The sequence below is a fragment of the Oncorhynchus nerka genome, linkage group LG3 (genome assembly GCF_034236695.1).
Source record: "Oncorhynchus nerka isolate Pitt River linkage group LG3, Oner_Uvic_2.0, whole genome shotgun sequence".
Classification (NCBI taxonomy): domain Eukaryota; kingdom Metazoa; phylum Chordata; class Actinopteri; order Salmoniformes; family Salmonidae; genus Oncorhynchus; species Oncorhynchus nerka.
The window spans coordinates 29,300,082-29,321,320 of NC_088398.1; the positions used below are offsets into that span (position 1 = coordinate 29,300,082).

Genomic DNA, 21,239 nt, shown 5'->3' on the forward strand with positions numbered 1-21,239 from the left:
TAAAAAATCTAGCCTTTGCCTTCCTGACTGATTGTGTGTATTGGTGCATGACTTCCCTGAACAGTTGCATATCGCCACAGGATGTTTTTGTGCTGGTCAAGGGCAGTCAGGTCTGGAGTGAACCAAGGGCTATATCTGTTCTTAATTCTAATTTTTTTGAAAGGGGCATGCTTATTTAAGATGGTGAGGAAATAACTTTTAAAGATTGACCAGGCATCCTCGACTGACGGGATGAGGTCAATATCCTGTCATCACCCGGGCCAGGTCGATTAGAAAGGCCTGCTCGCAGAAGTGTTTTAGGGAGCGTTTGGCAATAAATTAATATATGGTGTCCAGGGCACAGCTGAGGGCTGGGGGGGGGTCTATAACAGGTAGCAACAGTGAGAGACTTATTTCTTAAGAGAGATACATTTTTTAAATTAGAAGCTCTAACTGTTTGGGCATAGACCTGGAAAGTATGACAGAACTTTGCAAGCTATCTCTGCGGTAGATTGCAACTCCTCCCACTTTGGCAGTTCTATCTTGATGGAAAATGTTGTAGTTGGGTATGGAAATCTCAGAATTTTTGTTGACCGTTTTTACTCCTGAACTTATTTAGGCTTACCATAACAAACGGGTTGAATACTTATTTACTCAAGACATATTAGCTTTACATTTTTTATTAATTTGTAAAACATTCTAAAAACACATTTAAACTTTAACATGATGGGATTTTGTGTAGGCCAGTGACACAAAATCTCAATTTAATCAATTTTAAATTCGGGCTGTAAATGCAACAAAATGTGAAAGAAGTCAAAGGGTGTGAAAACTTTCTGAAGGCAGTGCTTGTGTAGGAGAATTTTCAAAAGTCACTTTATGGCACTCGGTTTCATTTCCCTGCCTCAGTGTCAATTCCAAGTTGTGTTGTTAATCAGACTCTTCATATAGAATAGAAACAATTGATACTATTCTCACCCATCAGACTCTTGTCAATTTGATCTTGTCTTTAGGTAACTAATTTCTGTGCTGTATTCATGTGCTGTTCTATGAACCAATCTCTCTGTTCATGCAAGTGGCTGACTGAACAAATCCTCACTATCAGTAGCTGCAATTTGGCAGTAAGCCCAGACCTTGTTTTGAGAACAAACAAAAGATATCTCAGTTTCATGGTCTCAGCTTAGAGAGAAGAAGCCTGAGGTATTGGTCACATGTTATTAACCAGTATTGGTCGGTCACATGAATGAAACAAAATGGTAATGATTCATGAATTATGCTAAATCATGCAAATATAACTTGTCTGTGTATAGCTGTATATAAGACAACTGCTGGGACTGCCCAGGCACAGCTCCTGATTGGCATGTGTACTATGGTGCATTGAGTTGGTTGGAACCTCTCCAGCGTGCTGACAAATAAAGGATGATTCATTTAAGATTGACTTTGAGTGTCCCTGTGTAAGAATTTCCACGACGTAATGCACAGGTAGCCTACTTTTTGAAGTGATTTGTTTGACTATCAGATGAAAACATCATGACTGGTTGTGTTCATGCCAAATTAAAAGGTCATTTGTTTTTACAGTTAAATTAAGTCTTTATTATTAGGCCCTGCCTATAGTTTATTATGTGTAGGTCTAGTAGCATGTTAAATGCAAGAGTCATGGATTTACATAGGACTACAAGATTATTTGGTCTATAATGCGAAATCACGTTCGATGGGTTGTGGTTTGTGATCGATTACTGTAGGGTATAGGGTAGGTTTGTATTATAATTTAATGATGGTTTGAGTGCCTACATTTTGGACCTCATTTTGCCCTCCCTTTCGACAATGGATTTATGCCGATGCCATTGGTTTAAAATAAAAATTGAAGTAGATAAAATGCATGAATGGGCGCGATGTATGACTTTGTGGCTGTGGTAACTAGTGACAACACAGTTTCATCATCCCACAATAAAAAGTCGTTCATTTTTTCATGTTTGGCACAACCAGAAAGAGGGAGAGGCACAACCAGAAAGAGGGAGAGGCCCAACTCGGAGGAAAAGCTGTCTCCCCCCATTTCACCGACCAAGCAAAGGTTTTTGTATGAAGGTCAATTAGAGAGTGTCGAATTTGGTCAAAAAAACATTTGTATGGTTGACGTCAACAACCCTCATCGAATATTCAAAAACAGATTTACAATAATGACATGTAAATCCACCAATCCAAATAAAGGATGGGCGGGGGCTAGACAGCCCGCGGTGCCACTTTGTGGACAACGATTCCAAGTGTTAGGGCGAGAGATTATTTTGTCAGTATATCCATAATCTTTGGCACAATTTCTTTACCTGAGTCAATGGCTGTGTTCGAGAGCGTCAAAACTGTGATGGTATCATGGGTAAATTGTGACTGACTGACTGATCTACAAATAATATTGAGTAGTTATTTAGGATGCAAGGTCATTTGTAGATCTGTCAGTCTCGACTCGCTTTAATTAGTGGGCTGCAATGTCGAACGTGACAAAAGTCAAGCAGGGAGTTCGATTAATCTCGCTCAGGCGCCCGTGTAGGCGTGTTTTCTATCGGCTGAAAGTTAATTGCTGCCTCCCGCACTTGAGTCGGGTGCCCGCTCTGTCCGACAGCGAAGTAGTTTCAAAATACAAGTGATGTAATTAGCACTTGAAGTAATGAGTATGATTCTGTGTTTTCCCATGCAAAAGTGATTGCTTTATCTGCCTCCCCAATAAAACACATATAAAACATTTATTTTATGGAAAATATCTGTTGTACTTTTCTGGACGATGCCATGCTGCTTTGATGATAACATGACCGAGGGGCGCAGATTACTCTTCGATTTGAGAAGGGCGCAACTCCCTTCCCGCTTTCGCCAGACGACGTGACGAACACGTCAACGCGGGCCAGCGTAAAATAACTCCCTCAAGTAATTCAGGGTCGATGTAGGGCGATTGGACAAGAGGCTGAACCCACTGACACCACCCACTGTTTCAACCAATCACAGCCGCTTTCGACTAAAAGGGGACTCTGTCATCATTCTCTTCTTCCTGTTCAGTCCACTCACAACAGCAATGGCGGCTGCTGCACGGTTTCTGCTCAGAGGTGCAGGCTCGAAAGCCTCCATCGCGAATGTAAATATTGGTGATCAGAGCTTGTTTGGGATTACTCTGCTGAGGTTATCCCCGAATTGCTCATCCCAAACAAAAACACAAAGAAGGAATGCTGCGCACTTCACCTACCACCCTGACCCTGTCCCCACAGAGTATGGTAAGTGAATGCCCTTGCATTCTCAAATAATTTGTCATACAGACAACTATCTTTGCTGAAAGGTAAAGCTCATTTGACAATATCTTCAATTCGTGGTCTACATTTTTTTTCTAAATGAGTTAGCTAGCTTTCTAACTAGCATGATAAAATTAGCTAACTACTTAACGTTATTCCAGCTGCATTCATGCTTTGTTTTTTCTGTTTAACATTTTCTATATTTTGATGTTTTTTTTCATGCTTAGCTTTTTTTCTTCTGTCGTTGGCTGTCTGCATTAGTCTTTCTAGGGCAGTGGCCCCCAACCTTTTTTTGCACCATGGATAGGTCTCATATAGATTATTATTATATATATATATTTTTTTTTTTTTTTTTTTTTGGGGGGGGGGGTCAAAACACGAAAGGAATATCAATTAGGCCTATAAGTTTAGTATAGCCACTTTTTCATAACATTTTAGTTTAATAGGTCTAACGTGATTGTTATAAAAACATTATAATTATAATGCACATATTTTTTAATGACCATATAATAAAAACATTACAACTCACCATGTTGCTGAGCTTGTTTCGCGGCAACAAGACCGTCCCATCAAGGAAGACCGACCCATCAAGGGGTGATGGGAGACCGTGACACCTGAAGGGTGTTCCTTATGTCCAGCCTTCTCCGTAAGGCTGGACATGTAAGATGGCGCTGGAGAAGAAGGCAGACGTTTCAAGTGCCTCCAACTGATGTTTTTTTTGTTCGTTTATTTGCGTTGTTTGTAACTTATATTTTTAAACTTATTTTGTACATATTGTTGCCGCTACTGTCTTTATGACCGACAATAACTTTTGGACATCAGGACTGAGATTACCCACCACGGACTGGCAGAATCCTTTTTTCCCCTATAACGAGTCTGACGAGCCCGACTTGAACGATATACTGCTTTCTCAAGAAAAGCCCAGATCCCTGTGATTTGCGTGAAGACGAGGTGGAGAAAAAAGGTGCCGGACGGCGGGCCGCCTTCTGAGAATTTCTAAACCTCCATTTCCTTCCATCCTGCTAGCAAATGTGTAATCTTTGGACAATAAAATACAGATAAAGTCGGAAGTTTACTTACACTTAGGTTGGAGTCATTAAAACTTGTTTTTCAACTACTCCACAAATTTCTTGTTAACAAACTATAGTTTTGGCAAGTCAGTTAGGACATCTGCTTTGTGCATGACACAATACATTTTTCCAACAATTGTTTACAGACAGATTATTTCACTTATAATTCACTGTATCACAATTCCAGTGGGTCAGAAGTTTACATACACTAAGTTGACTGTGCCTTTTAAACGGCATGGAAAAATCCAGAAAATTATGTCATGCCTTTAAAGCTTCTGATAGGCAAATTGACATAATTTGAGTCAATTGGAGGTGTATCTGTGGATGTATTTCAAACTCAGTGTCTTTGCTTGACATTATGGGAAAATCAAAAGAAATCAGCCAAGGCCTCAGAAAAAAAATTGTAGACCTTCACAAGTCTGTTTCATCCTTGGGATCAATTTCTAAACGCCTGAAGGTATCTCATTCATCTGTACAAACAATAGTACGCAAGTATAAACACCATGGGAACATGCTGCCGTCATACCACTCAGGAAGGAGACACGTTCTGTCTCCTAGAGTTGAACGTGTTTTGGTGCAAAAAGTGCAAGTCAATCTCAGAGCAACAGCAAAGCATTGACCTTGTGAAGATGCTGGAGGGAACAGGTAAAAAAATCTATATCCACAATAAAACGACAACCTGAAAGGCCGCTCAGCAGGGAAGAAGCCACTACTTCAAAACCACCATTAAAAAAAGCCAGAATAGAGTTTAAAACTGCACATGGGGACAAAGATCGTACTTTTTGGAGAAATGCACTCTGGTCTGATGAAACAATGACCATTATGTTGTGAGGAAAAAGGGGGAGACTTGCAAGCTGAAGAACACCATCCCAACCGTGAAGCACGGGGGTGGCAGCATCATGTTGTGGGGGTGCTTTGCTGCAGGAGGGACTGGTGCACTTCACAAAATAGATGGCCTCAGGAGGAAGAAAAATAATGTGGATATATTGAAGCAACATCTCAAGACATCAGTCAGGAAGTTAAAGCTTGGTTGCAAATATGTCTTCCTAATGGACAATGACCCCAAGCATACTTCCAAAGTTGTGGCAAAATGGCTTAAGGACAACACAGTCAAGGTATTGTGGCCATCACAAACCCCTGACCTCAATCCTATAGAAAAGTTGTGGGCATAACTTAAAAAGCGTGTGCGAGCAAGGAAGCATTCAAACCTGACTCAGTATCACCAGCTCTGTCAGGAGGAATGTGCCAAAATCCACCCAACCTATTGTGGGAAGCTTGTGGAAGACTACCCAAAACGTTTGACCCAAGTTAAAATATTTAAAGGCAATGCTACCAAATACTAATTGAGTGTATGTAAACTTCTGACACACTGGGAATGTGATGAAAGAAATAAAAGCTGAAATAAATAATTCTCTCTACTATTATTCTGACATTTCACATTCTTAAAATAAAATGGTGATCCTAACTGACCTAAAACAGGGATTTTGTTTTAGGATTAAATGTCAGGAATTGTGAAAAACAGAGTTTAAATGTATGTAAGCTTCCTATTACAACTGTATATGACCTATGCAGAAGATTAAACTACCAACGGGAAATTCAAAACTGTAATATCTTATGCTTCACGGAGATGTGGCTGAACGGCGACACTATCAACATACAGCTGGCTGGTTATACGCTGCACCGGCAGGATAGAAGAGCGGCATCTGGGAGCGACGGACTATGTATTTTTGTAAATAACAGCTGGTGCACGATATCTAAGGAAGTCTCGAGCTATTGCTTGCCTGAGGTAGAGTTTCTCATGATAAGCTGTAGACCACACTACCTACCTATAGAGTTTTCATCTGTATTTTTCATAGCTGTTTACACACCACCACAGTCAGAGGCTGGCACAAGGACAGCAGTGAATGAGCTGTATTTCGCCATAAGAAAACGCTCACGCAGAGGCGGCGCTCCTAGTAGCCGGGGACTTTAATGCAGGGTATCTTAACTCCGTTTTACCAAATTTCTATCAGCATGTTAAATGTGCAACCAGAGGGAAAAATTTCTGGACCACCTTCACTCCACACACAGAGACGCATACAAAGCTCTCCCTCGCCCTCCATTTGGCATATCTGACAATCGTCCTATCCTCCTGATTCCTGCTTACAAGCAAAAATTAAAGCAGGAAGAACCAGTGACTAGATCAATAAAAAAGTGGTCAGATGAAGCAGATGCTAATCTACAGGACTGTTTTGCTAGCACAGACTGGAATATGTTCCGGGATTCTTCCGATGGCATTGAGGAGTACACCACATCAGTCATTGACTTCATCAATAAGCGCATCGATGACGTCGTCCCCACAGTGACCGTACGTACATACCCCAACGAGAAGCAATGGATTACAGGCAACATCCGCACTTAGCTAAAGGCTAGAGCTGCCGCTTTCAAGGAGCCCGACTCTAACCCGGAAGCTCATAAGAAATCCTGCTATGCCCTCCGACGAACCATCAAACAGGCAAAGCGTCAATACAGGACTAAGATCGAATCGTACTACACCGGCTCTGACGCTCGTCGGATGTGGCAGGGCTTGCAAACCATTACAGACTACAAAGGGAAGCACAGCTGAGAGCTGTCCAGTGACACAAGCCTATCAGATGAGCTAAACTACTTATGCTCGCTTCGATGCAAATGACACTGAAACATGCATAAGAGCACCAGCTGTTCTGGAAGACTGTGTGATCACACTCTTTGCAGCCGATGCGAGTAAGACCTTTAAACAGGCCAACATTCACAACGCCGCAGGGCCAGATGGATTACCATGACGTGTACTCCGAGCATGCGCTGACATAATGGCAAGTGTCTTTATTGACATTTTCAATCTGTCCCTAACCGAGTCTGTAATTCCAACATGTTTCAAGTAGACCACCATAGTCCCTGTGCCCAAGAACACTATTGTAACTTGCTTAAAGGACTTCTGACCTGTAGCATTCACGTCTGTAGCCATGAAGTGCTTTGAAAGGCTGGTCATGGCTCACATCAACACCATTATCCCAGAACCCCAAGACCCACTCCAATTTGCATACTGCCCCAACAGATCCACAGATCCGTCTCTAATGCACTGCACACTGCCCTTTCCCACCTGGACAAAAGGAACACCTATGTGAGAATGCTGTTCATTGATTACAGCTCAGCGTTCAACACCATAGTGCCCTCAAAAGCTCATCAATAAGCTAAGGACCCTGGGACTTAACACCTCCCTCTGCAACTGGATCCTGGACTTCCTGATGGGCCGTCCCTCAGGTGGTAAGGGTGTGTAACAGCCCATCCGCCATGCTGATCCTCAACACAGGGGCCCCTGCTCAGTCCCCTCCTGTACTCCCTGTTCACTCATGACTGCATGGACAGGCTCGACTCCAACACCATCATTAAGTTTGCAGATGACACAACAGCCTGATCACCGACAACGACGAGACAACCTATTGGGAGGAGGTCAGAGACCTGGCCATGTGGTGCCAGGACAACAAGCTTTCCCTCAACGTGATCAAGACAAAGGAGATGATCGCGGACTGTAGGAAAAATAAGACCAAGCACGCCCCCATTCTCATCGACGAGGCTGCAGTGGAGCAAGTTGAGAGCTTCAAGTTAATTGGTGTCCACGTCACCAACAAACTAACATGGTCCAAGCACACCAAGACATGAAGTCATGAAGAGGGCATGACAAAACCTATTCCCCCTCAGGAGACTAAAAAGATTTGGCATGTGTCCTCAGATCAGTTCTTTGGCTGCACCATCGGGAGCATCCTGACTGGTTGCATCACTGCCTGGTATCCCAACTGCTCGGCCTCAAACTGCAAGGCACTACAGATGGTAGTGTGAATGGCCCAGTACATCACTGGGGCCAAGCTGCCTGCCATCCAGGACCTCTCTACCAGGTGGTGTCAGAGGAAGGCCCTAAAAATTGTCCAAGACTCCAGCCACCCTAGTCATATACTGTTCCCTCTACTACCGCACGGCAAGCAGTACCGGAGCTCCAAGTCTAGGTCCAAGAGTCTTCTAAACAGCTTTTACACCAAGCCATAAGACTCCTGAACAGCTAATCAAATGGCTACCCAGACTATTTGCATTGCCCCCCTCTTACACTATGCATAGTCACTTTAATAACTCAACCTACATGTACATATTACCTCAACTAACCGGTTATCCAGCACATTGACTCTGTACCGGTACTCCCCTATATATAGTCTCGCTATTGTTGTTTTACTGCTGCTCTTTAAGTACTTGTTACTTTTATGTCTTATTCTTATCCATATTTTTTCAAACTGCATTGTTGGTTAGGGGCTCGTAAGTAAGCATTTCACTGTAGGGTTGTATTCGGCGCAGTATTGCCTTGTTGTCCTAATCGGTAGATTTGTCAACCTGGATTGCATACCACAGTGACTCTTTAAGCCTCTAAACAATTGTGCCTCAACATCCTTTGCTATTTCATTAATTAGCCAACTGACTGTGATAGCAAAGGTTCCTCTTTCGCCTGTCTTTTTAGCTGCAGCCTCTCCTAAGAGTTCACGGCAAATGTCCTTAGCAGTGGGTTGAATCAACTCCTCGCCAATCGTGAAAGGCTTCTTGGCCTTAGCAATACGGCTAGCCATTAAGTGTGACGCTCTCAGTGCAGCCACGTTTGTTGATGCGGTGTCTTTCAAGACTTGCTTCTGTCCTTGTTCACGCTTTCTTTGCTTAAAGAATTCAACAGGTTTGTCTTTCAGTGCCGGATGCTTGGATTCGCTTTGCCAAAGCAGTTTGCTTTGCCAAAGCATCTCCACATACTACGCACAGGGGACTTGGAGCATTCAAGTCACCTGTCGCAACAAAGCCATATTTTAGGTTGGACTCATCATATTTAATATTGAATGAGGCCTAATTTTCTTTTGCGTTTTCTGGCTCTGCTGTCTCTGCGTTATCGACATCGTCGTTGGGTCTTTTTATCTCTCTTCAGAAGAAGCTCTCCAGCGATGGTTGTTTTTATTCATGTCAGCTAACGTAGCTAGCTAGTACAAAGTTGGCGGGCAACACAGCTCACGCAGACCGTGATGAACGCTCATTACTCAAGTTCAAAATCTGTAAACTGTTGTGGGCGTGACCGAGATATTAGAGTGGTGAGAAAAGGACCAACAGACTGCACCAATGAAATTACTGCACAAATGGCCTATAATTGTATACAATTACTTTATTTTACCAATTTTTAAATAAATAAATAATGATTTATCCTTTGTGTGGCCCGGTAGCGAATGGGCCGCGTCCTGGTGTTTAGGGACCGCTGTTCTAGGGTACCAGTGAGCGTTTCTTGTCATGGACAGCTGTTTGGAGCTGTTGCAAACTTTCTAACAAAGTAATTCAAAATGATCCTTTTTTCTCTTTTTTTTCTTTCTTCATGTGAATACATTAAGATATAAAGGGGGGCCATAGATATATTCATTACAGCTAGTTATTCATGAGTTTAATCAACACCTTTCTCGTGCTTGGAGTCTTCACAGATTTGGCAAAAATCGTGTGACATTAAAACGCAACCTTTCTTTCCTACATTTATGATACTGTTTGTTGTTGATCATGCACTAAGCATTTAATAATGTATTTATACATTGACATTGATCCTGGGAAATTCCTGGATATTGCTGTGATTCGCTTTTGTACGGAGACCTCAGAAGTGTACTGTAACCATGTGACATTTCGTGTATCCCTATGTTACGGTGTGAACAGTTCATGGGCACACATTGAATTAATTGATTGCAGAAATTCAATGCTTCAAACACAAAGATGTACTTTAATATGATTACACAAATCGATACTGTCATGAACAGGGTTTTTCAATAATTCTACATAATAGTTGTTTTCTGTAAAATGGTATAGAATCAGCTTGATCCCTTCTGTCGAAGACGCTTGGACCTTCTTTTTTGATAGTTTCAGTGGTATTGTTAACAAACACGCCCCCATAAAGAAAATGAGAATTAAAAACAGGTTCAGCCACTGGTTCGACCGCGATGTTGCAGAGTTACTCCACCTCAAGAATTGCATTTGGCGAAAGCCTCGGCACACGCATACTCAGGCTGACTGGCTCTCGTTCAGGCAAATGAGAAGTAAGTGCACTCAGGCTATCCGGAAGGCTAAGGAGCCGTTCTCTCTCTGTGGGTCTAACCCCAAGAAGTTCTGGAAAACGGTTAAAGACCTGGAGAATAAACCCTCCTCCTCATAGCTGTCCATGTCTCTTAATGTTGATGATGTGGTTGTTACTGACAAGAAGCACTTGGCTGAGCTCTTTAATCACCACTTCATTAAGTCGCGATTCCTATTTGACTCAGCCGTGCCTCATTGCCCGTCCATAATTTCCTCATTTCCCACCCTTTCTAACGCGACACTTTTTTTGCTAGATATGCCCTAGCTATAGTTAGTCAGTGGTTGCACTGGAATGAAGCAAGGGAGTGAGTAGTAGTCATGTAAATATATCCTTTCACTGTTTCCAGCAGATCACCAGCTACCCAGACCTGTCTGATCAGCCTGATAGGGTGCCGTGGGTGTGTCCAATTTACACCTGTGCAAATCTGTGTGGAATTAAACATCCAACCAATGCCTCAGGTGTCGTGCTGTAGGTCCACCACACACCGCAGTGGAGAAAAGCTTTAAGTTCCATGGCGTACACATCACTGACAATCTGAAATGGTCCTCCACACACAGTGTGATTAAGAAGGCACAGCAGCGCCTCTTCAACCTCAGGAAGCTGAAGGAAATTCGGCTTGTCCCCTACGACCCTCACAAACTTTTACAGATGCACAATTTAAAGCATCCTGTTGGGCTGTACCACCGCCTGGTACGGCAACTGCACCGCCCGCAATCGCAGTGCTCTCCATATTATACATTTTTCTGCATAGGTTATCTAAGCATTCAATTGTAATTTTTTATTAATGATGCACATTGATTATTTTACAACATTTATGCCTTTAGGAGTTTAGTACAACTGCCACGCTGGTGTATACTGTATATACTGAACAAAAATATAAATGCAATTTCAAAGATGAGGAAATAAGGAAATCAGTCAATTGAAATAAATGCATGAGGCCCAAAACTATGGATTTCACATGACTGGGCAGGGTTGCTGCCATGGGTGGGCCTTGGAGGGCATAGGTCCACTCACCTGTCAGCCAGACCCACCCACTGGGGAGCCAGGCCCAGGCCCAGCCAATCAGAATTAGTTTTCCCCCCACAAAGGGCATCATTAGACATAAATATTCCTCGGCACCCCCCACATCCCCTCAGATGATCCGCAGGTGAAGACGCCGGGTGTGAAGGTCCTGGGCTGGCGTGGTTACATGTGGTCTGTGTTTGTGAGGCTGGTTGGACATACTGCCAAATTCTATAAAACTACGTTGCAGGCAGCATATGGTAGAGAAATTAACATTAAATTCTCTGGCAACAGCTCTGGTGGACATTCCTGCAGTCAGCATGCCAATTGCATGCTCCCTCAACTTGAGGCATCTGTGGCAATATGCTGTGACAAAACTGCACATTTTTAAGTGGATTTTTATTATCCCCAGCATAAGTGGCAACTGTGTAATGATCATGATGTTTATATGCCACTCCTGGCAGGTAGATTATATTGGCAAAGGAGAAATGCTCTGTAACAGGGACGTAAAACACATTTCTGCGCAAAATGTAAGATAACTTAGCTTTTTGTGCATTTGGAACATTTAAAAAAAAAAATCCAACTAACTACACAGAGCAAAAATCAGTTTTTTAGTATCAGCTGTCTATCTTCCTGACTGGTGGTTCTTTTAAAAAAAAGAAGAGAAAAAAAGAAATATGCTTCTCTACATTTCTGCTGAAGTCTGGGTAGAAGATTGAATGGAATATATCCTGGAGATCACAAGACTGTTAACCCACTTAGCTAAAGCCCATATGGATGAGATGAGGAAGTTAATGTAAAGGATGATGTACCGCTTATCGATTACCGCTTCCCCCTAATTCCGCTTATATCGAAAGTTGAACTCAGGACCTCAAACACGTGACTGCCCATACAATAAAATATACAAAACATTTGAAGCTTTCCATCTCATCAGGCTATTAGTATTTTACTTCAATCAGGGTCACACAGAGTGTTTCTTGGTAGTCTTAAACAAATCTACTTTGAAACAAAAGTATACACCTCACACACATGGTTTTGTTCTTAAAAAAAAGACACCTGTAATGTAGTAAATTGTTGAAATGTAGTAAATTGAGTTTGTATTATAAGAATTATGACGCAATTGTTTGACATAGAAACATTAGATTCCCCCCCCATACATTCCACCCATGAGGCCACGAGGTAATTTGACTGCAGAAAAGGGCTACAACAGGCCTTTAAAGGGGCGACGCTTCAGGCTGAGGAGTGAGTTTCACAAATCCCCATCTGCTACACTAATACTAAGTCATCAAGATCCAGCAAGGTTACTCATCAAAAGAATGCGGTTTGGTGACCCATGCTTATGCAATGAGAACCTTGCCTGAGACCTGAAGACGTGTTAGTTTGACATGTTATGGTGTCCGCATGCTTCCCAGCCGAAACATTTTGTGCATATACTATATTATGACAAAATGTTCTTGTTTTTGTTCATTTTTCAGCTGTTTGAGGACATTTTAATTGAGAAATACTGCACCAAACATCTTAGTTGGATGTAAAATTGCGTGACTAAGACCTCCTTTGCAAAAACATCAAAATGAATGACAGATATCTTGCGTTAGAATTCTGACTATTTGAGGAAGTGCTTACTGGCTACAGCGTCTCAAAATGGACAATCTGCACTATTGCGTTGTTTTTTTTTTTTTTTAAAGAATTTTTTCAAGCAGCATTTATTATTGTTTATTATTACTTTTTTGCCCCGATTTTGTGGTATCCAATTTAGTCTTGTCACATTGCTGCAACTCCCCTACGGACTCAGGAGACGCGAAGGTCGAGAGCCATGCGTCCTCCGAAATATGACCCTGCCTGCTTAACCCTTAACCCACACTGCTTGCTGGGTTCAGAAGCCAGCCACACAAATGTGTCAGAGGAAACACTGTCCAAATGATGACCGAAGTCAGGTTGCAGACGCTCAGCCCACCACAAGGAGTCACTAGAGTATGATGAGACAAGGAAAACCCATCCGGTCAAACCCTCCACTACCCCGGATGACACTGGTCCAATTGGGTGCCGCCTCATGGCTCTCCCGGGCCCGGCTGGCTGTAACACAGCCTGGGATCGAACCCGAGGCTGTAGTGACTGCTCAGCATTGCAATGCAGTGTCTTAGTCCGCTGCGCCCCTCATAAGGCCAAGCAAAGGTATTTTAAGGGAGTATTCGAGCACACTCATTCGGTTTGGCTAGCCGCCAGCCAAACTGAAGCATGCTGACTACTTTAGTTTCATGTCTCTGTCAAGGGTACTTGTCGATTCCCTGAGCTGACAAGGTAAAAATCTGTCATTCTGCCCCTGAACAAGGCAGTTAACCCACTGTTCCTCGGTAGGCCGTCATTGTAAATAAGAATTTGTTCTTAACTAACGTGCCTAGTTAAATAAAGGTTAAATGTTTTTTCAAAAAACATGACTGACTGGGTTAAGACTTTGTTAGCCTGCGGAGCTAAGGCCTAGGCATTGATTCTGTGACTTGTGACGCTTGCGTGATGAGTAACTGGTTAGAGACCTGAAAAGTTACATTGTGTGGTGCACAGGAGACTTGGGTTAAAACCCCATCAGTCAAACTAATGTCTTCAGGTTGAAGGTAATAATGTTGCTCATCACGTGCATAGATCACTAATCCACCTCTGTTGCAGTCTCATTGGGTTACACAGAACCTTCTGCTTCTGTTTGCCATAGAAAGTGTTGTTGTGCAGTAGGCTTGAGTTTGAACCCACCTTGTGAGGATAACGGCACTGAGCCTTTTTCTAAAATGTTTTATGAGAATGGAGAACTCTATACATAATATTTCCAGATCCTTGATATTCTGACATGGCCATTGCAACATGTAGATTTTTTGTGGTCAATTAACAATTTCTTTGGATTTTGGGTCACTTGGGATTATTGACTTGCTGGAAGGTCCACCTCCGACCTAGTTTCAGCCTCCTTGCAGAGGCAACCAGGTTTTTTGGCAAAAATATCAGGGTACTAGGTAAAGTTCATGATGCTGTTGACCTTAACCAGGGCCGCAGGACCAGTGGAAGTAAAATGGCCCCATTCTAAAATCAGATCCACCACCATACTTAACCTTATACCTACTGTAATCTTCTATTTTGACGCATAACTCACCACTGGTGTGCGTGGCCAATATTTTCATGTCATCCAACAAATGTAAATACATAGCATTTGATTAACGACATTGGATTGAAACTGGTGCTGTGGTCAGATGACATGAGGAATTGTTATGGGGCCAAATAGCATATCTTAACAATTTACATTTAAAACATTAACGTGTGTGTGTGTGTGTACGCGCAATTATCTGTTACACGTACATGTCAGTACATACACACAACAAGTAGGTCACATGGGGGAGAGGTGTTGTGCCGTGAGGTGTTGCTGTATTTTTTTAAGACCAGGTTTGCTGTTCACTGGCGCTATATACGATGGAAGGTAGTTTCATGCATTCATGGCTCTGTATAATACTGTACGTTTCCGTGAATTTGTTCTGGACCTGGGGACCGCGAAAAGACCATTGGTGGCATGTCTGGTGGGTAAAGTGTGAGTGTGTAAGTTGACTATGCAAACAATTTTTGGAATTTTCCAAAAATGTTTCTTATAATAACAAGAAGTGACGCGGTCAGTCTTTCCTCAACTCGTAGCCAAGCGAGACTGGCATGCATAGTGTTAATATTAGCCCTCGGATTACAATGCGGCGCAAGACATGCGGCTCTGTTCTGCGCCAGCTGCAGCTTAACTAGGTCTTTCTTTGCAGCACTTGATCATATGACTGGACAATAATCAAGATAAGATAAAACTAGAGCGTGCAGGAATTGCATTGTGGAGTCTGCTGTCAAAAAAGCGGAGCATCTCTTTATTATTGGACAGACCTCTCCCCATCTTTACAATCTTTGAATCTATGTTTTGACCACGACAGTTTACAATCTAAGGTAACACCAATGAATTTTGTCTCCTTTTCAACAGCCACACCATTCATTACCTGATTCAGCTGAGATCTAAAACTTACAGTTGAAGTTGAAAGTTTACATACACTTAGGTTGGAGTCATTAAAACTTGTTTTTCAACCACTCCACAAATTAATTGTTAACAAACTATAGTTTTGGCAAGCCGGTTAGGACATCTACTTTGTGCATGAAAAGTTTTCCAAAAAAATTTTTCCCAAAATTGTTTACAGACAGATTATTTCACTTATGATTCACTGTATCACAATTCTAGTGGGTCAGAAGTTTACATACACTAAGTTGACTGTGCCTTTAAACAGCTTGGAAAATTCCAGAAAATGATGTCATGGCTTTGGAAGCTTCTGATAGGCTAATTGACATAATTTGAGTCAATTGGAGGTGTACCTGTGGATGTATTTCAAGGCCTACCTTCAAACTCAGTGCCTCTTTGCTTGACATCATGGAAAAATCAAAAGAAATCAGCCAACAATTGTAGACCTCCACAAGTCTGGTTCATCCTTGGGAGCAACTTCCAAATGCCTGAAGGTACCACGTTCATCTGTACAAACAATAGTACGCAAGTATAAACATCATGTGACCACGCAGCCGTCATACCGCCCAGGAAGGCGACGTGTTCTGTCTCCTAGAGATGAACGTACTTTGGTGCGAAAAGTACAAATTTAATTCCAGAACAGCAGCAAAGGACCACGTGAAGATGCTGGAGGAAACCGGTACAAAAGTATCTATATCTACAGTAAAACAAGTCCTATATCGACATAACCCGAAAGGCCACTGAGCAAAGAAGAATGGACAATGACCCCAAATGGACAATTACCCCAAGCATACTTCCAAAGTTGTGGCAAAATGGCTTAAGGACAACAAAGTCAAGGTACTGGAGTTGCCATCACAAAGCCCTGACCTCAATCCTATAGAAAATGTGTAGACAGAACTGAAAAAGTGTGTGTGAGCAAGGAGGCCTACAAACCTGACTCAGTTACACCAGCTCTGTCAGGAGGAATGGGCCATAATTTACCCAACGTATTGTGTGAAGCTTGTGGAAGGCTATCTGAAATGTTTGACCCAAGTTAAACAATTTAAAGGAAATGCTACCAAATTCTAATTGAGTATATAAACTTGTGACCAACTGGGAATGTGATGAAAGAACTAAAATCTGAAATAAATCATTCTCTCTACTATTATTCTGACATTTCACATTCTTAAAGTATAGTGGTGATGCTAACTGACCTAAGTCAGGGAATTTTTACATAGTCTGTAAACAATTGTTGGACAAATTACTTGTGTCATGCACAAAGTAGATGTCCTAACCGACTTGTCAACAAAATATAGTTTTGGTAAGAAATTTGTGGAGTGGTTGAAAAAGTTCTAATGACTCCAACCTAGTGTATATAAACTTCTGTGTGTGTGTGTGTGTGTACCTCTCTTTGCTAAAACTGGGAATTATAGTTTGTAGACTTGATACATATGCAAAGAATTCCATTATTTATAATTTTGAAACTGATATAGAATTTAAATATGGACCTAATTTGAAATCTGAATGCAATATTTATTCAATTCAGTTTCAAATGAAAATAAGTTACATTTATGAATTAAACCAATCCATCTGTTCATTACAAATTCAATATCTATATACAAATTAAAAAAAATGTGGATTTCAAATCATTTCTGTTGACACTTTAATCGCTCCATAAAATTCTCCCAACTTCTTGTAGGCCCCACTACAAAGATGAACTTGTTTCAGTCTGTGACCAGTGCCTTGGACAACACTCTCGCCAGCGACCCCACCGCAGGTAATAAAACTGTTCTGGATTGTCATTTAATGTGTTCATGTATTCATCAATGTTTTGGAGGATATCCGTGAATAAGACATGCCATTTAGAAATGTTATGCCTATGTGTTACTGTGTCAATCAATATGAGATGTACCTGTATCTGTCCTTCAGTCATCTTTGGGGAAGATGTCGCCTTTGGTGGAGTATTTCGTTGCACCGTGGGTCTCCGAGACAAATATGGTAAGAGGCTAAATACTTTCCCCTTACCATTTTGGACAAATGTATCAGTATGTTTTTGCTGATTTTAATATTAATGACATTGTGATACCACCAGATGGCAGCAGAGAACCATTTTCATGCATACACCTATTGGTCAAAACTCCAAAATTGTGTGTGATAGTCCTGCTATAGCTATGCTTGCTTACAAATGTTGATTGCAAGGAGACACATTTTCGATAGAAACTTGATTTTAATAATAATCGTGTCATTTTTTCATATAGTAGTAATCATTCTTGCACACTTGAATTCCTCCTTTTATTATCCTAATATGAAATAATTTTTTAGAGTGGATTAACTAGTGCGGGTGTACTGCTGTTACAAATGTGCAGGTTTTGAAATGGCCATGATGTATTTTGTGTGCTGCCTCCTGATAATGTAGAATTCTTTACCCTCATTTCCATAATGTGGACACCAGTCGTGATTCACCCCTGGCTAGGTGTAAATATATGATTAGATTTTCGAAAAGCCAAAGCGCATCTCCCTCTTTGTGCTTTCTTTTGTTGTATTTGACGTCAGATGGGTTGACCTTCTGCTAGGGATCATTATTTTTAATCTCATCTAGGTAGGTAGATGGCGGAGAGGGATTTCTTTTGTTATCCCCCTCTCTCTCTACCATTATACCACATGCAGCTTTATGGGAAGTATGCTAATCTCTATTTGTGTGGCTGACTCATTCACCCCAGTGATGCATTAGTCCGCCACTGAGTAGCGTGCGCACAGGAAGTGTCTCCTGCGCCGTCCACCTGGAAACGACTAGCCACTTCGACCTCGGTCTTTCTATTTCTCCTAAATGAAAATTAGTCCGTCATGAATGAGTAGCCAATAGATGCCTCAAACGCGTGCGAGGTCAGTGCATATTCATCTAATGTGAGCTCCAAAAGTATAGGGACATTGACACTATTTGTGGAACCAAAAGTATTGGGACAAATTCACCTATGTGTTTTAAAGTAGTCAAAAGATGTTGTATTTGGTCCCATATTCCTCGCACACAATGATTAAATCAAGCTTGTGACTCCTACATTTGCTGTTTTTGTTTTGCTTGTGTTTCAGATTAGTTTATGCCCAATTGAAATGAATGGTAAATCATGTATTGTGTCATTTTGGATTAACTTTTTAAATTTTATAAATTGTAAGAATAGAATGTTTGAACACTTCCACGTTAAAATGAGTGAGAATGTTACAGATGAAAAAATATCATACCCCACAAAAAAAAGTTTAGCTCTTATTGTAATCGTGATAGGTTAGCATGTGTGGTGGGTATGATATATTTGTGCGTCTGTAACATTCTCACTCATCCTTATTCACGATTCACTCAGGCCCATCCGTAATCATGGTAGCATCCACATTCACGTAGAAGTGACTCCGGAATGACATCATACAGCATCTGTAACGCAACCAAAAACCAACAGAAAATGCAATCCAACCACTTTGCAGAGTCACAAGCTTTGATGTTGGTCATTGCGTGCTCGGAGTATAGGATCAAATACTCAACTTTGAACTACTTTAATACACAAGTGAAATAGTGGGCCCCTAAAATAGGGAGGCTGTAAAAGTGCTGTAATTTCTAAACGGTTCACCCGATACGGATGAAAAGACACTCAAATTAAAGCTGACAGTCTACACTTCAACATAGTCATTGTATCATTTCAAAGCCAACGTTCTGGAGTACAGAGCCAAAACAACAAAACAATTGTCACTGTCCCAATACGTTTGGAGCTCACTGTGTCACTCGTTGACCACCCGATGTATTTGTTTACTCTGGCTGTGTTTTACAAGTACACAAGATTCTGATTGGACTGTGATGGTTTGGCCTAATTATTCATTTCTGAGGGCTTGTGGTGCTCAAATGGTGTCCGGTCTGTGGTGAGAGGAGGGCGCTTGAGGTCAGGTCTCCCTGGACGGGACAGAAACGAGGTTCGGAGGGATCAAAGACAGAAAATACTTGCTTCTTAGCAATTAAACAAAGCAAGAGAACCAAAATAACATTCCTCCCCAAATGTAGAGCCCCAGTCCTGCGGCTCGCTGTCAAGATTATAGAGTGGAGGATGGAAAAATATTTTTTGTGTTTATTTTTCAGACTAGGGCTTTTTAGTGCGTCACAGCCGACTTTGCTCCAGTTGAGGAGGAATCCTCTGTCTCTGTGTGTCATTTCACTTATTATAAGTCCAGATGCTATTTTAAGGAGACACTGCAATGATTAAACACACTTATGAAGCAAGTGTTGGTTAGGTGGGGGGTGACTGACACACCTTGTCATCCACCATGTGCCCTGGCCCTATTACACTGTGTTTTGCTTGGATTTCATCCCTCATTGAAAATGAATGAGTGGATGTTTTTGAAGAAATTAGTCAGAAATACACAGCACAAACTCTCTCTGTTGGTTGATATGTGTGTGCTCTTATTTGTCGTCATCAGCCTCCTTGGTAGATGATAGCTGAGTAACCCTCTCCCCTCCTCTTTCTCTCTCCAGGTAAAGACCGTGTGTTCAACACTCCTCTGTGTGAGCAAGGCATTGTAGGATTTGGAATCGGTGCGGCGGTTGCCGGCGCCACGGCCATCGCTGAGATCCAGTTTGCCGACTACATTTACCCTGCCTTCGACCAGGTGAGCCAGTCTGTCTGCTCTCTGTGCATAAAGTGTCATTTCTCAGTCACTTGTTTGCCTGTTTGATTACACAGATGGTTTTATTTGTTGTCATCATAGCCCCGCCTCTCGTGTGACGGGAACAGATTTGATCAGGGACTACTGGAATCCATTTCCCATTTCTGCTTCTCTCGTTCATAGGTGTTTTCACCCACCAACAAACACCTGCCTCATTTGCATCCATGTCAATCTTGTGTTATTAGTGTAAATATAATATTTTCTCTAGTGAGTTCTCTGCTCATATGTGATTAGGCTTCCACACAATCAAGCTGTAATCAAACGCTGTCAAAAAAAGCAAAACATTTATAATTGAGGTGCAATTTGGCCAGATGCCAACCACACATTAGCTTTTAACACTCTCTGCTGACGCATTTCTGCTATAAATACACGCACACACACACACACACACACACATACTACTCTCCTCTCTCTCTTTCCAAAATGCCCCCCAGAGATGCATAAAATCAAGAAAGAATTGTCAACCTGAATATTGGATGAAATAGAGCCTTGGACACCATCAGTGGAAGGGTCAGGTTCTGTCAACCGTGAATACGTAAGTGGAAAAAGGTTCTGAAATCCGGTTCCGAGGTACTTTATATGATCGTCGGAATGTATTGGCAAGTAATATATTAACTACAGACCAAAAAGACTCCTCGGAACCTATGGTCTTTAATAGTTTTTCGTGGTGGGTAAGGTCAACTGTTGTGTGGTAATATTTGATATACAGTGGAGCAAAAAAGTATTTAGTCAGCCACCAATTGTGCAGGTCTCCCACTTAAAAAGATGAGAGGCCTGTAATTTTCATCATAGGTACACTTCAACTATGACAGACAAAATGAAAAAAAAATCCAGAAAATCACTTTTATAGGATTTTTAATTTATTATTATTATTTAATTATTTATTTTTAATTTGCAAATTATGGTGGAAAATAAACTTTTGTTATTGACCAAATACTTATCTCAATACTTTGTTATATACCCTTTGTTGGCAATGACAGAGGTCAAACGTTTTCTGTAAGTCTTCACAAGGTTTTCACACACTGTTGCTGGTATTTTGGCCCATTCCTCCATGCAGATCTCTAGAGCAGTGATGTTTTGGGGCT

At 41.6% G+C, this 21,239-nt stretch overlaps 1 protein-coding gene across 2 annotated transcripts in view; it reads left to right on the forward strand.

Annotated features, from left to right (window-relative positions):
- Nucleotides 1-3,006: 3,006 nt before the first annotated feature.
- Nucleotides 3,007-21,239, forward strand: part of LOC115106398 (2-oxoisovalerate dehydrogenase subunit beta, mitochondrial-like) — a 96,492-nt gene continuing 78,259 nt past the window's right edge. For both annotated transcript variants that reach the window (XM_029629099.2, XM_065011075.1), the window contains exons 1-4: nucleotides 3,007-3,230; nucleotides 17,156-17,233; nucleotides 17,386-17,454; nucleotides 19,964-20,097. In XM_029629099.2, coding sequence (XP_029484959.1) covers nucleotides 3,035-3,230; nucleotides 17,156-17,233; nucleotides 17,386-17,454; nucleotides 19,964-20,097 — 477 coding nt within the window. In that variant the 5' untranslated portion in view covers nucleotides 3,007-3,034. The remainder of the gene's footprint in view (nucleotides 3,231-17,155; nucleotides 17,234-17,385; nucleotides 17,455-19,963; nucleotides 20,098-21,239) is intronic.